The sequence below is a fragment of the Anguilla rostrata genome, chromosome 1, assembly GCF_018555375.3.
Source record: "Anguilla rostrata isolate EN2019 chromosome 1, ASM1855537v3, whole genome shotgun sequence".
Lineage (NCBI taxonomy): Eukaryota > Metazoa > Chordata > Actinopteri > Anguilliformes > Anguillidae > Anguilla > Anguilla rostrata.
Window position 1 is genome coordinate 21,977,892 of NC_057933.1, and position 16,149 is coordinate 21,994,040.

The window sequence follows — 16,149 nt, forward strand, 5'->3', positions numbered from 1 at the left end:
TTCAAATGCAAACAATGAATTATATCTTGACTTCAGAAAACATTATAGTGAAAGCAACTCTTACCAATTGTCTTTAACTTGTTTTCAATACGTTAGTATGTCTCTGAAAACACTAAGCATTGCCAGTCTTGCGGTTCTTTATTCTTTAACAAACGAGGTGCGTTGTGGCCACTTCCGCATTGGAATCAGCTGACAGCCACGTGATCATTAGGGGCACAGCTTCATTTTGGAGTTTAGTGTTGCATACAGATTATGCCTTCAGACTCGCTCGTCAACAGTTAGTCGTCCTTGCCACAATGCAGATACTGTAAGTTGAGTTTTTCCCCGTTCGTACAGGATTTGCAAACTTCATAATTGTCTAGTTTTGTTTTTAAGTTTATCGTAGAACAAGTATTGTCCATTTCTGATCATGAGTGTCATGTGAAGTTGACTTGTAGCTAGGAAGCTAGCGAGCAAGCTTGCTATACTATTTGGCCAACGAGCTTGTAACCTGCTAGCATTGTTTTACGGTTGACAAATGTAAAAGAAAATTGGTCTTAGTTATTTTTGTAATTTATTCACAATTACGCCTGTTCCATATATATATTAGCATACTAAAATACATGTGCGTAGTAGGCTGGACTATAATTGCGCTGTATGACCTCGATGCAACGCCCTTGTCTATATAATAAATGGCTTGAGAATAAGCGGCAAATTTGTACTCTGATAGTTCGTACAAATAGGTTCCTGTTTTGGCTGATAGCACCGGCATTGTGAGTGGCACGAGATAAAATGAAACGGAAAATTGGGCTTTAAAACGTCTGACCGATCACGTCCCCATGTGTCCATGTATTCAGTCTGTGCGGACACAAAATACAGCTTAACTTGCATTTTTAATTGAACACGTCGTGTTTCATTTCATAGCAACAGATCTCGCTCATGTCTGTCCTTGTATGTTTTACCTGTCCTATCTCAGGGTTCCAGTTTTTGCTGTACTTTGCAGCTGTCCCGTTTGGAGTACGCACCTGGAGCCTGACCAGGACACTTCGTAAGAACAACGAAATGTCCTAAATGCTCCTGCCTTTGTCTCAATGAACCTGCTTAACGGAAGTTTATTTACTTGCTACTTCCTTATGTGTGTTCGGTGCCAGTGACTTTTGTCAATGATGTAATATCAGTTTTAAATTGTGCTAGTTGTTCTAACACGGCAAGCGATTATGGTTACAACGTGAAAATTTGTTTCGGTGGTAATAATAGGTTAGATATAAATTAGTATAATAATGGAGAGGGGAGGACTTAAGACTTAAGAATTTAGCTACTGTAGGCTACTATTGACAGTTTTGGTGAAAATTGCAGTTTACAATGTGTTTGAATGACCGCAATAAATACAATTAAAGCAGAAACGTTAGTGCTAATGTAAAATGTTGCGTCGGTACCAGACTATGGTAGGATTACACCCAAGATCCAAGTATTTTGTTTGGTATACATTCAGCGCTGTTAACTGCAACAATATGTTGTATTGTTGAATCTCAGACTGGTGTGAGTCAAATGAACCAAATGGTGTGAACTGGTATGAGAAGTAGCATACACAATTATGCCTTGTGTAGCTCCTCATTATCTATTCTCTTTGAAGCAAAAACGAGAGCAGGTTGGAAATTTGTGATGCATTCTCCTAATTAAAAAAAAAAAAAAACAGGAAATGCACCCTCTGCTCTCTATAGCTGAAGAAATGTTTTAACGAGATCCCTTACGTTTTTTTAAATATTGGTTATACATTTCAGCGTTCCAAACAACCCCAATCCTAAGGTGTTCTTGATAGTGAGGTTATATTGTAGCTGATACCATTTCCTGGTAGAACCGTGGTGATGTATCACCAACCTTGCGGTAGAAGAAGCAATATAATACCATCAGCCCTGCTTGATCTATGAAAAGAATGTCCCAATGCAACAGTAAAATCTATGACCTTTTGGTTTTGGTGTAGGTTATTGTATGATTGAGTCGATTTAAACATGTTTGTCTGATGCACACAGTTCATACATAGCATTACAAGTTAAGTTTTGCATGTATTCCGAACGTGTTGTCCTCCAGAATAGAGCGTATCCCTTTTGCTGTACATTTGTGTTGCATGTAATAATTAGTGTTTGTCCGTCCCCTTGTATGAAGAGTACCTGAGGAGTGGAGCCATGCTGGTCGAGTCGCACCCTCAGACCGGGTGGAGCTGACTTTCGCTCTGAAGCAACAGAATGTGGATCGGCTGAGAGCGCTTCTGGACCAGGTGTCAGACCCAGACTCGCCACAATACGGTACTGAAGCTGTCCACAATCACCCCAGCTCCATCTCTGGTTGTGGTTTCACACTTCTGCAAACACAAATTCTACCGTTAAGACTGAGCCTGGGATGTAGAATGTCAGTATATGTTTCCTCTTCTTTTTTTTCTGGGAAAATAGCCAAATCAGGAAATGCTCCCTTGACTCAGTGTTAACAGTTCAAGAAAGACAACAGCAATGGCTACTCCAGTGTCAAAATATGGTGTTTTTTATTTTACTTTTTAAAAGTACCAAAGGTAATTATGCACCTGAAAGTTAGATGGTCTTTCACAAGCCTTCCATTTGGTTTTAATGTACTGCTGCATTTTGATTAAATGAATAAACAAATGTTTCTTATAACACCAGCAATGTAGTTAGCTAAAGGGGAAGATTAATTGAGTTGTTAAACAACTGGCTGCCTTCCAATCAAGAGAATGTCATGTCCTCTCTAAATTTCAGGAAAATGGGTGAAGATGGTGATCTGCACTTTCTGAGAATGACAGCATATTTTCTTGTTGTTTCTAGCTGCTTTAAAAATTCAGTAATCTACCAGACCCTTGCTGAATAGCTTCTAAGTGATCAAACAGAACATAGCTACATTTTATTTAAGCTAACCAATATTTAGTTGAACTAATATTTGGCTACATGTCCATATTAAACTGACTGAAAAAATATATTTTAATAAAAACATTTTTTAATTAAAACTGATCAATGGACAGGCTTGACTCTTGCTCTCAGTAAAATATTTTGATTTAATTTAATCCATATCTGTTAAAAACCATCCGATGAAGGCCTGACAGTACGACCAAAACATCAGTGGTTTTTATAGAGAAGGATTAAATAAAATCCAAATATTTTTACTGAGAGCAAGAGTCAAGTCTGTCCATTGATCAAGTCTTGATGTATTTTCTGGCTGCACCTGCTCACAGCCGGTTTGAGCACGGTTTCTTCCTCTGTGAATTAAATCTGACAAGCAAAGACTTGGCTAAAAATGTGGAAGCTGTATTCGGCCGTTAGGTGCAGCTTCAGCTGCCCGATGTAGACCAGCAAATGACGATCCATGCTCATGTACGCTATAAATAAGTGTTGGCAGCACTGGTGGGTTTAGTGTGGCTACAAAACAGTGTTTTAGATGGTACGATTGTTTGGAAATCACTGTTGGTTTCATGATAAGATGACACTGGGATTGATAAATACAGTATCCCTTGGAATTAATTAGGGTTTATGTAATGAACACTAGCTAGCTTTACTAGCGCCGTAAGTGCTCAAGTTTCACAGATCCTTTGAAAATTTGTGGTGCAGAACTGGATAAAGTAGTTGTCCCCAAGAATTTTTCTGCAGCTGGAGTTGAATTCCAGTTTTGTCTGATTCAGGGAGGTGACCATCTGACAGTGAAATGAATCACCATTTTCTGTGATAGACTTAAATTTTCAGTTCTTCTTTTTCTAGTTCCCAAAGACGTCTGCACCTCGTGATTGTTCTTTCTCTTGACTCGCCGAGTAATGTGATTGTTTTTCCTCTAAAGTCTGAGAACTATGTGGGTCAATTGGCACGTTTGTCATTTATCTTTGTTTTTATGAACTCTGACAGCCAAGAAGCACATGACCTGTTGGTATCTCTCGTCACCTATGCCTATCTGCTTTTAACTTGCCAAGCTGAATGTGGTTTGTCTGGATGGTTGTAATCAGAAACCCTTGGAGCACGGCACATTGTTTTTGTTTGTTTTTTGTGGAGTTTAAAAATGGTGTCCTCAATTTTTGTTTGCTGTAACCTGCGTTGTGCCTCCAGTTACCAGCCACTGACACAAGAACCAACATTTCGACAAGATTTGTTACTCCTATTTCAGTTCCGCTGATATGCACAGAATCATGAAGGCAGCTCTAAGCTAAAGTCTGACTCAAATAGGACATACTGTATATTCAAACTATTATCTATCTAGAGTCCCTGGCCTGGCTGTTGCTGCAGGCTGAACATATCTCAACAGTACATTAAAGCTGACCTGTGCAAACATAATGTGTACTATTACCTCTCAGCCGGGATTTGCCATCAAACCTGACTACATTTTTGGGCTGCAGCAGTGGGGTCATTTCAAAGATCAAAGCGTTAGCATCAGCACAGTTTGCTATAGCACTTTCCGAAATAAGGTGAAGTTTGTGATCCGTCGTAAAGGGTCATTCTAAGCCATGTCTGCATGTGTGCAAGACCCCTTTGCTCAAAGAGATGCTTGTGTGGGGAAACTGGCTACTGTTAGGTTCGTTTTCTGATCAATGAAATAACAGCTGGGAGCCATTCATTTTAAGGTAATGTAGGCTAGAGCATCCTACACCAACACCTCAAAAATAACAGAAAAATGTTGGTACTAACATTCTAAAATATATATCAGTGTTTAAGATCTGTTAATGATTATCTGGTTTTTTGGCATTGTATTGTGTGTAGTAGGCGTACTCCTTTGGCCATGGAAGATTGTATGTCTCCATTGATATAGGTAGACCAGGCAAGTTAGCTAGCTAATCAGCTCGGTTAATATACTTAAGGCTCTAAATTCTTAGGTTAATCTGTTATCTCTGATGGAGAAATCGTGGGGTTCTGTGGACACTGTATGAATTTTTACCCGCTGTTATGTGTGCTTCCCAGGGAAGTTCCTGTCTCTGGAGGAAGTGGCATCTCTGGTACGCCCATCTCAGTTGACCCATAAAGTGGTGAGGAGTTGGCTACAGAGTCATGGGGTGAAGGACTGCCAGTCCGTCGCTACAGAGGACTTCCTGCATTGTGAAATGACAGCCCAGTAAGAGCCACAGCATTTGAAAACTGAATGCAAAACCACATTGTGCTTCATACACCACATTTCAAGAGCTCTAAGATGTTCAGCATAGACTGATTGTCAGGTCACCACGAGGCACCATATTGGTAAACTGCTTTTCCGTCTGGGTAGAATTGAAACCACACCAGTAAAAACCCTGTACCATAAATGGTACCATTATGTATGTCAAGTACACTCGAGACTTGATAAGCTGCCATCTGTTAATCAAATTAATTAAATGCATTATGACATTACATTGGCGTGTGTGCCCTGCGATAGATTGGTGACCTGTCCAGGGTGTATTCCTGCCTCTCTCCCAATGCACGATGGGATAGGCTTTAGCACCCCCCGTGGTCCTGACCAGAAATAAGCGGACATAGAAAATGGATGGACATATGGATGCCATTATATTCGTTTACAGTTTCATCCATTGAACAACGCTTATGGGTATACATGCTTAACAATAGAGTGTCCATCTATAAAGTGCCCACAGGTCTCCAGTCCACCATCTTAAGAACTACTCCACACTCCTGCCAATTCCACGGGCAGTTCCTGTCGTGGTTAGAGTGGGTGCTAACAGGAAAGCTGTGCTCTCTTTCTCAGCGTGGCGGAGAGACTGCTCCCCGGCAGCCAGTTTCACCGATACTGGAACGGTCAGCGCTCCCTGGTGAGGTCACCGTCCCTGTATTCCGTTCACGAGGACGTGTCCAAGCACCTGGACTTCGGTAAGCATTTATTAAAGAGACCAGAAAAAAGCGTGGGGGGGAGTACGAATACATTTTTGGGGGATTGCCTGCTATTGCTGGCCTATTTGCTTCAGCTTTGCACTTTGTGTATTAGTTACTGACATGGGTTTAGTATTGCCGTCACTCAAAACGATTTCCTTTCCCCGCCTGTTTCCATGGCAACATTTATCAGGCCATGTCAGCTCGGCACCACAGTAAGCTGGTGCAAATAGTAAATGTTAGATGTGCCTTTCCTTTATGAAGCGCATCTCCATATCATATTACTGTTTTGTGTATCAATTAGAAGAATTCTAAAATCAAGAAACGTAATTTCTATTACTGATCGTGGAATTATCTTTGAGTCATTGGATGTTATATTCCCCAGTGCTGTCAGTCGTTTGCGCAGTGCTGATGCTGAAGCACTTGCCTTTTCTAACACAAGAAAAGATGTTTGTGAATATATTGCAGAGCCGAGCCTCTGTTGATCTGACATTATTTGTCATGCATGTCCTTCATGTTACTGCAGTTGCACAAGTCATAAATAACTTTTCTTGACTGCAAACTGGGCATTTTAGCAAACTTAAACCATTAAAGCTGGATGGAGTGATGGTGTGATGTGCAGTAACTGCACGTAAATGGAGGACCGAAATTGAAGTTTACGCTACATGTTTGCGTTGTACATAAAACCGAGTCATTTGATCGTGGACTAGACGACAACAGCTCCAGGGCGAAATTTAAATAGCTGTCATTTATCTGGCGGAATGAGCTTGCCTTGCGTTAACAAGATCGCATCAATCATGAACTGCATTTGTAAGACCCATTACCCTAGACGGATCTTGCTGTAAAAATGGATGATCGTCAGTTATCCTGATATTTTTTAAAACTGCCTACATAAGCTAGAACCCAAGGATCTCTTTGTCACGTCAACCGAACGTATATTTAATCCGTGCGACTCTTTAACGGTATGTTTTTTTTTAAAATGTCCCTTTCTGCCTGCTTATAGTGGGAGGTGTACACCGGTTCCCGCCTAAGATGCAGGCTGTCAGTCGAGGCTGGACCAATGGGAAGCCGCGGGAGGCGGATTTCCACCTGGGAGTCACGCCCGCGGTCCTGAGGAGTCGCTACAACCTGACGGAGGCGGACGTGGGCTCTGCGGAGAATAACAGCCAGGCGGTGGCGCAGGTACGGAGAACCAGGGTTCCACGCATGCTGAGAAACGGTACTTTAAATCAAACGGGGGGCGATCAGTTTATATTACAATAATAAAAAGAAAATGGTGGGGGGGGGGGGGAACCCTGCGCAAAATGTTTTCTCATTGATTGCTTAGAGAAGCGAGAAGTGGTTACATTAAATGACTGTGAGATCTTGTGCCTTCAGTAACACATTGGAGGAATTTCCCTGCTCTCACGAGGTTTTAGAACTCACAAAAACATTGCAAAACTCCCCCGGGCTAAAAGAAAATTGAAGGAAATGTTCAGATTCCTTGCATAAATAATGTTCGCGCGTTGCATGGCTACTTCATTTTAGAGTGCTTCTTCATCCTTGAGAGTCTGTAACGTGAGCTGTATGAGTGAAATAAATCTTTGCTGGTAGAGTTTTTAATTGGCCGATGCGTGAAGATATTTCAGAACGTGTTCAGAGCTTTTCTCCTGCTCTCCGTGCAGTTCCTGGAGCAGTTCTACCACCCCGCGGACCTGGCGATGTTCATGTTCCTCTTGGGCCGGGGGTTCAAGCACATGTCCGAGGTGACGCGGGTGGTGGGCACCCAGGGCGGGGGTAAGGCGGGGCTGGAGGCCAGCCTGGACATAGAGTACATCATGAGCACTGGGGCCAACATCTCCACCTGGGTCTTCACCAACCCGGGTAAGAGCTGGGCTGCGGTATGTGGGCCAGGCCTATGAGCTGTGGGTTTATTGTCAGTACTGAGTAGATACCCTCACAGGGATTGTTAAAACGGCTTTCATTTTATGCACTTGTGTTGCATCACTGCACCGACATTGACGTTAGTTAAATTCACTGTAAGAGAGTTCCTCTTGACAAGAAGAGTCTGTTAATTGTTTGTGTGTATGCGTTTGGCATTTGTGCAATTTTGCCAATTTGAAATGTGCTACGTGAGCAATATTTTAGATAAATCACAAAGTATTGCATGTTATCCTTATTTTAGTATCCATCTTGTTTGAGGAAGGCCATAAATAAAGTGGTTAGTACAGAGCATTTAGTCCCATGAAGTGAAGAAAGTTTGATGTTACGGAACTGTCTAAAAGTTTTGCATTTGTGGAGCTACATAGTGTTGCTTCTGTCAATTGCAGTTAGGTTACATTCATATTAATATTGACATTGTTTGGATGTACGGTGTACCATTGTTTATAGTAACTGCTTCTATTTTATGAAAGGGGATGTTATGGATCAACAATCTTCAAATTCAAGAGCTCATTTATTTGTAATCCCGCATCTGATGCGATCTCGAGTCTCGACCTTCCGTGGGACATTTTAAGTTTTATGTTTTGGTTTGACTGGAAAATGCTGCTCGGTGTGAGAGATCATTCTCGCCGACACGGGTCCGGGGTCATAGGTTCTCAGGGCTCTTGCTTGGAGGATTGCTCGAATTTGCTTCAACCAAACTGTTCATCAAGAATCCCTTAACAAGCTTTAAGTTCCAGCTGAAAGACTGTAGCGCATTTCTTGCCGCTCGGCCGAACCGTACTGCCCCGTTGTGCATCGTGTTTATTCGACCGGAAAAGAAAAAAGGGGCCGATGACGCCTTGGCGAGCCGAAACGTTTGTCAGGCCCGCTCACGCGGAGCCGTTTCGCCGAAGAAAGCAGGCCCTTCGAGCGTCGCGTTTGTTTCCTTTTCAGCGCGAACCTGTCATCGTGTCTCGCGTTATACTAGTGTGCCTCACCTGAATCTGCTTCCTTTTGATCCGCTTCCCCGTGCTCCGGCTGCCTGCCAGACTCCGTAATTAAAGCTGAAAGTAAAGCGATCAAAGTTTTGACTGAAACGTAAACCCGACAGATGGATTGCAGGTAGTGTCAAGATGGCGATGGTAGAAAGGTGCCCGTGACTCAAACGGTCCTCCCTTCACTCTTATTTCTGTACCGCAGTTTGTGTACGTGTGTGATTTGTTAGATAAATTTGCATATCAGAAGGCTGGTCAAGACGTATTAACAGACACCTCCGGAGTTGTTTATTGATTTGACTGGCTGCCTAAATCCTGCTAAAAGGGTGACTTCCAGTAGGGGCGGGGGTGTCGTCTTACCCAGGTTTAAGAGGGTGGCTGGTTTTGAGTGCATCTTCATGTGAAGCTAACTTTATAGGGTAGCAGTGCGGTTTACCATTGTTAAAGTGAAATTGCATCACCGCATAACCCATCGATTGATGTGAAACTGAAGGACCCTAAGGCTGACAGGCTATCAGGTCAACTCTGCTGCGTATCTAAAAAAAGGCCCGCTAAGGCTAAAAGACTCGTTTTCGGGGTGCGTTCCAGGTCGCCATGAGTCGCAGGAGCCCTTCCTGCAGTGGATCGTGTTGCTTAGCAACATGTCGGCCGTGCCCTGGGTCCACACCATCAGCTACGGCGACGACGAGGACAGCCTGGCGACCGCTTACATGACGCGCATCAACACCGAGTTCATGAAGGCCGGAGTCCGGGGCATCTCCATGCTGTTTGCCTCCGGTGAGCCAGATCCAAGTTTTCTCCTCTCCGTACAGTTCCGCTTGACTGAGATTTGACCCATACACGCAGGAGTTATGAGAAAAAGGGGGTGTCACCTGTGTCTGCAAATGGATGCTTTGCTCGTGTGTGGAGAACTGCAGAGCAAACATAAAGCTTGAGGTGGTGCGAGTGATGGATTCATTTATTGAACTAAACTAAAAACGTGTTTTTTTCATGGCTGTTGTAACGTTGGTCCAGTTGGACAACAGTAAAACATCATTATAGAACACTGGATAAATTCTGCATCAAGGGCATAATTCACAGGGGGATAAGGGGGGATAGAATTCCCCCAGTATTACAAAATAGGCCAAATAACCACGTAGAAACGATAATTTCACAGCTGTTCTTTTAAAAAAGTCATTTGGGGAGGCATGCCCTCAAACCCGCCTACAGGGTTGCAGTTTTCGGGGTCTTTGCATTTCAATCCCCCCCCCCCCCCCCCCCATGTATTCCAACTACAGCTAAGCTCTTGGCTGCATCGGACCAAAGCAGAATTACATTTGCACAATTTCTTTATTAATCACTGTGTTTTCACATAATCTTACATTCCTTTTTTAACAGTGAGGAGCTTGGTCAGCAGGTCCTGGAATTGATATATCAGTTTTATTAAGACGGCAGTTTAATGACTTGATCAGGGAGAAGGGGTGAATTGTCAGAACCATATTTTTGTGAGAAAATGGAGATGAAGTGATGTGAGTTTTTCAGATTTCCCGGTGGGCAAGCATTGTTTTTGATCTTGAGATGCTGAAAGTGAATATCAGAACCAAAAGCAGCTTGCAGGCTGGTGTGATTCTGAAGTGCAGTGCATTACCTCTCTCTCCTTGGGGAGATGTCAGCAAAGAGTAAGCAGCGTGTACTGGTCTGTATTTATTTTTTCATTTTTTACAAGCAAAGTTCTACGGAGACAGTCCACATATTTTCCTAGCTGCGGCTTCAAAAGCTCACTTTCAATAAAGGCATAAAAATGAATGCACGGCTTTTGTTGCCATGGTAATGGATGCAGTTACCTTGGAGGCGTTGACTGAGCATCATGTTCATATCGGTTGTGTCAACGGTCCGACTGTTAGTCACAGCAGAGTTGTGAATGTGCGGCCTTCTGAAGTGTCCTTTTTTGTGGTCCAGTTTGTATGTTTTCAGAGCATGCATTCCCACAAGTGTGGGTGTGTGTGTGAGTGTGTGAGTGAGAGAGGGAGGGAGAAACTAACTGCTTCCCTCATTCAGGGGACAGTGGAGCTGGCTGTAGACACTTGACCAAAAGCAACGTGTTCAGGCCAAGCTTTCCTGCATCTAGGTGAGTAATCCTCCACAGAAGCGTTCAGTCTTACAGTCACAGTCATTCCAGTGGTGCTGTGCACCGCATTTTGTCCTGTAGTTCTACTTTAAAACTCCAACATAGGTAATGCCATTAGAACTGCCAATTTTTTTTTTGACCATTTGTGCCATGAACCCCATCTGCCAATCTTATGCTCTCATCCAATCTTAGTCCCTACGTGACCACAGTGGGTGGGACGGCCCTCAAGAACCCTTTCGCAATGTCCTACGAGGTTACGGACTACATCAGTGGGGGCGGGTTCAGCAACGTATTCGCAATGCCCAACTACCAGGTAAATGTGTCTCACAAAGAGCATGAACACCAGATTATGTCAAGCAGTTAGTAGTCGTACTCTCGTACCTGCTGTGGTTTGGATAATCTCCACAGGCCTGTTTAGTGCTGCATAGTGGTCATGCAGGGTATGTTATGGGCACACTAGGGCTGTGTGCTGTTGATTGGATCTCGGTGGAACTTTACTGTTCAGTGCAGACACGATATTTAGAAACACTTTTGATTATGTGCTGTCACACGTCAGTAATTGTGTGCAATGATTTTTTGTTATTTTTTATTTTCCTTCTAGAAGATTTTTTTTTTTTTTACCACAATTCATACAGTGTACGTGTCTGATTACAACACAGCATGTACGTAAATGCAAGTATACATCTGTAATTCACACATTTGTTCAATAGGTTCACACACACCCACCCAGTGAACAAAAAGGTGGTTGGTCTTCTGTAGGTTGGGGACCACAGCCCCTGCTATTTCCATTAACACGTCACAATAGCAGCACATCCAGCTCTCCAGCTAAGGGGTCCAATCTGTGCTTGACTGGGGCGGTCGCAGGTGGAGAACACAGCTCAGCCAAAAGTAGTTATTTGGGATTTTATTTGTGAGTGTCAACTCTTCCGAAAAGTATTCAAATAAATTTGCTCAACTGTAAAATTAAATGCTGTATTTGTTTCAGTGTTCAAGAAGGTGTCTCACAAAAAACCGAATGTTATTTGAAAGTATTAAAAACAAATCTCACAAACAGGGGCGCCTCTATGATCTGACATTGGGCCCCACTGCCCCATGGTCTAATATTTTTTGAGGGCCCCTGTCAGTCAGGACCCTTGGAATCATCCTAAATTCCCCCTTTACAGTTCCCCTGCTCACAAAACAAATTTGTCTACAGGCATTTATATTTGGATAAGCTGAAACAAAGATGTGTATTTGATTGTTCCACATTCTTATTGAATACAAGTACTATATGATGCTTGAGGAGCAGGAAGGTTAACAAGGGCAACCTCTTTAGAATTCAAGGTAATAATTAAGCAGTTAATTGATAAAAATAATTTTATAGTTGTCAAGTGTATTATAACTACTTTAGAAATATTTAAATACTAAATACTGCATTCAGATATTTTTAAATGGTCCTCTTCAGGAAATTGTATTCAAATTGTTTTGAAAAATTAATTTCTGGGACTGGTGCTGAGAATCCATTTAGTGTAATTTAATTATTTTTGCATAATGGCTCCTTTTCCATATATGCGAATTTCAATTTTAAAAAATTATATTTGCTTTTTACAAAGCATATTTAAAATGATATTTATTCAAAGTCTGAGGGTGTACATCAAGGTACATCGCTCTTGTACTCTTGAACTCTGCTACATTTGGATGTTTGCATCAGGACATGTGAATTGATGTGCCGGTTCTCATGGTTGAAGTTTGCCGCAGTGTGTGAACTTGCTGTGTCAGTAGGTCAGCGCTGTGAATGGCTATCTGAAGACCATGCAGGCCCTTCCCCCCAGCACCTACTTCAACACCAGCGGCAGGGCCTACCCAGACATAGCTGCTCTTTCCGACAACTACTGGGTAGTCAGCAATAGAGTGCCCATCCCCTGGGTGTCTGGCACCTCTGTGAGTAAAAGCTTGTGTTTGTGTGTGTGTGTGTGTGTGTGTGTGTCCGTGTGTCTGTGTGTGTGTGTGTCAACCTGACTGCAACATTCTTGTTTTATGGGCTGTATCTGTAAAAATGATTGTGGAGTTGCGTAATCCATCTGTAATTATAGCCTAAAAAACCATAAAGAAAAAACAGTGCTTGTTCTTCCACTGTTTTGCTTAAGTTTACTCATGATATACGTTCAAAATGGATTGGACAGGTCTTCTGCATTGGATTCTCCAATGTTTTGAAACATCTCATCAGCCACTTGATCGATGTTCACAAGACATGGTGCAGAAGGTCATTTTTTCTAGTTTGTGAAAGAAAAATTCAAATGTCACAACCATAGCAATACCAACTGTCGGTTAGCTGTCATTCCTGTTTATATGTCACTGTCGGGTGTGAATCTGTGTCAGTGGCATGCAGGAGCATTGCGTCGCTCAATGTACGGTCTGCACTGGTTTCTAGGCCTCCACTCCAGTTGTGGGAGGGATGCTCTCGCTGATAAACGACCAGCGCTTCCTTAAAGGGCTGCCGTCCCTCGGCTTTCTCAACCCCCGTCTGTACAAGCTGCTGGGCCAGGGCCTCTACGACGTAAGTGGACATGTATCCAGGTCTAGTGTACCATGTCTCTGCAGTTTCATTCCATACTTTACTTGGAATGGGGTAAAGGTGGGATTCTTGGACTGCGGTGTCCATAGAAGGGTTGGTGCAACTCAACTGTTTGGTAACTGTTTGGTAGCCTAGCCGGAGTTTGGTAAACTCCAATTACAGATTCACTACTAGGTGGTGGCAAAGTTCTGCATGAGACCTTGGCTTGGCACTTTCTCCTTTGACTATTGAGACTTGCTCTGTAAATGTTGATTGGGTTTAGCGGGTGGAGTGATGCTTTCAGCGCCGTCACTAGTAAATGTCCCCCTTTGCGTTCAGGTGACCGATGGATGCCACCTGGGGTGCCTGGATGAGCAGGTGGAGGGGAAGGGTTTCTGCGCGGCACCATCATGGGACCCTGTCACTGGCTGGGGAACACCCAATTATCCTGCACTACTGGCAGCTCTCCTGGATTAGCAATTCCCTGAGCTGCACATGGGCACACCATTGCTCCTTTCATCTTTCTGCAATACCCAATCATATCACTTCTCACTGACCCATGCAACTCACTTGGCTTTAATCCTTTAACATGAGATCATATTTCGTGGAAATCTACAGGTAAATTATGTGTATAAGAACTAAAACATCACCTACACGTTTTACTGCAATCCTTAATTTAATATCAGACTATAAATGTGTACAGTTACTCCGGCAGTCCATTGCATTATATTGAGAATGAGCCATTTAAAATGAGCCAGTGAGCAAAATCAACATTTGTGCCTGTTTGTTAGTCCGTCAGGATGGAGTCTATACTGTAAAGCTGTGGCTGCCCTTGGGTAATCGGCATGCAGGGATTGTGCTATATTTTAAAGAAATTCAATTTTCATGGTTTCATTGATTGGTAGAAATTGGCAGGAATGCCACAAAATATGGTTTTCAACTTTTAAAGGTGTCACTTTATATTCTGTAATGCCATCTGTCAATTAGCCCAATTTAGATGTGAGGAAATGCTGTGTTTTTTATGTCGTGTTGGCATTAAGCACTGCCTTTGAAAGGCTTTGCTTCAGTGCTCCCTCCCTGCAGAATATCGATTATCTCCTTGTAGTTTTTGCGAGACAATTTTTACTCTAACCAGCACCTCTTACTTGAAAAAAGTGATTTAAGAAATCACTTTTGAAAGTGTTTTGTGCTTGTTATGAAATGCACTGAATTCTTTCAAATGACAGATTAATCTACTACATGATTTGAAGTGTATGGAATGATAGTGTTTGTGACGGAACGTGTGATGAAGACTGTAAGGCTGATGGGACGTGTGATGGAGGCTGTATAATTTTAATCAGGAACGCTACAGTGACCTATTTCAGCGCCAGCAACACATTTTTAAAATCGTTTTCTAACTGAAAACACACCACATAATATTTTTTGTAACAGCATTTTGCGGAATTGTCCCAATAAACACATTTGTTGGGTCAGTATGTTATTGCTTTGAGTTCTGATAATTGGTAATATTCAATCAGTCGTGTACAGTAAAAACTGCTTGCCTGCAAATGTTTGTTGTGTAATGTGTGTGATTTTCAGTTACATTCTTTTTGCAGATGTGTACAGGTGGAAGTATGAGCACTGTTTCTATGTCTACAATGCTGCATTGAATTTCAAGAAAATAAAATTGATTTAAATTTTTTAACAAGGCTTCATATCTGTGTGCCTCTAGTCCTGACTGCACCTACAGTGAGAAGTGCAGAAAGAGTCCATACACCTAAATTTCTGTGCTAAGTTTATGTGCGAAAGATTTGTGTGCACATTTCATTTTTGTGTTGCAGGCATAATTATCCCATTACCATGTTTATATTTGTATTGTATTTGCAACATAAAATGTGCATTCTAGATGTGCTACATACACACCAGCAGAGACTACACCTTGAAATTTTTACCAAGTTTGCAGTTCATGCAGTTAGGCCCTAAAATGTTCTAATAAAGTAGCATACAGCACTGCAAAAGTCAGAGACCACCCTTTCTTTTATTTACTTTCCAGTGAAAACGGCCATTATGAGCAAGTTTATTTTTCAATGTCAGAAAATAATGCAAACATTTTTAACATGAAACTCCACAAAAACCTCCAGAACTGTGTATAATATCAAACCTTTAATTATTTAGTGTGTCTGCCCTTTGCCTTTATTACAGCTTCCCTTCTTTGTAGGAGACTTGCTTTGAGTTTTTTAAATAAATCTGCTGGGATATTATTTCACACCTCTTTTAAACAGCTCCGGCTTACAGGTTTAGAAATTGGTTGCATCTTCTGCTTCTCTTAATCCAAGTGATCCCAAATGCATTCAATGAGGTTGAGGTCTGGCCTCAGGGGTGGCCAGTCTATTCTGAGAACACCAGCAGCTTGATCTTTTTGGCAGCGTGCTTAGGGTCAGTGTCTTGCTGTAGAATGAATCTGCTCCCAATCAAACGTTGTCCAGCGGGTATCGCATGATATGTTAAGATGATTTGTTTGTATTTATCAGCATTTGTGATGCCCCCCAAACTTGCACTGATCATCCACCATTCTTGACTGATGGTTGTAGACATGGTTTCACGAGTCTTTGCTTCAACATGCCTTCTACTTCCTAAAATCTCCAGTTCAGACTCATCGGTCCATAAAGGCTTACTCCACATCTCAGGCATCCAGTTTCGGTGTACCAGTGCAAATTTTCTTTGCTTTTGTTTATTTCCTTTTCTCAGTAGTGGCTTTTTGACAGCTACACATCCTTTCAGACCCATGGCAGCGATATGTCTTCTCATGGTGGAGGGATTGAC

General features: G+C 42.3%; 1 protein-coding gene across 2 annotated transcripts; it reads left to right on the forward strand.

The window, feature by feature from the left end:
- The first annotated feature begins 152 nt into the window (after positions 1-152).
- Positions 153-15,034, forward strand: tpp1 (tripeptidyl peptidase I). Of its 2 annotated transcripts, none has more exons than XM_064329937.1 (13): positions 153-307; positions 956-1,027; positions 2,143-2,282; positions 4,920-5,070; positions 5,689-5,810; positions 6,814-6,992; positions 7,475-7,673; positions 9,296-9,484; positions 10,745-10,814; positions 11,007-11,127; positions 12,576-12,734; positions 13,225-13,350; positions 13,687-15,034. In XM_064329937.1, the coding sequence occupies exons 1-13, from the start codon at positions 297-299 to the stop codon at positions 13,822-13,824; spliced, it is 1,677 nt and encodes a 558-aa protein (XP_064186007.1). In that variant the 5' UTR covers positions 153-296; the 3' UTR covers positions 13,825-15,034. The 2 variants fall into 2 exon arrangements, with proteins under 2 accessions (XP_064186007.1, XP_064186006.1); XM_064329936.1 differs by lacking the exon at positions 153-307 and adding an exon at positions 631-752.
- Positions 15,035-16,149: the final 1,115 nt, after the last annotated feature.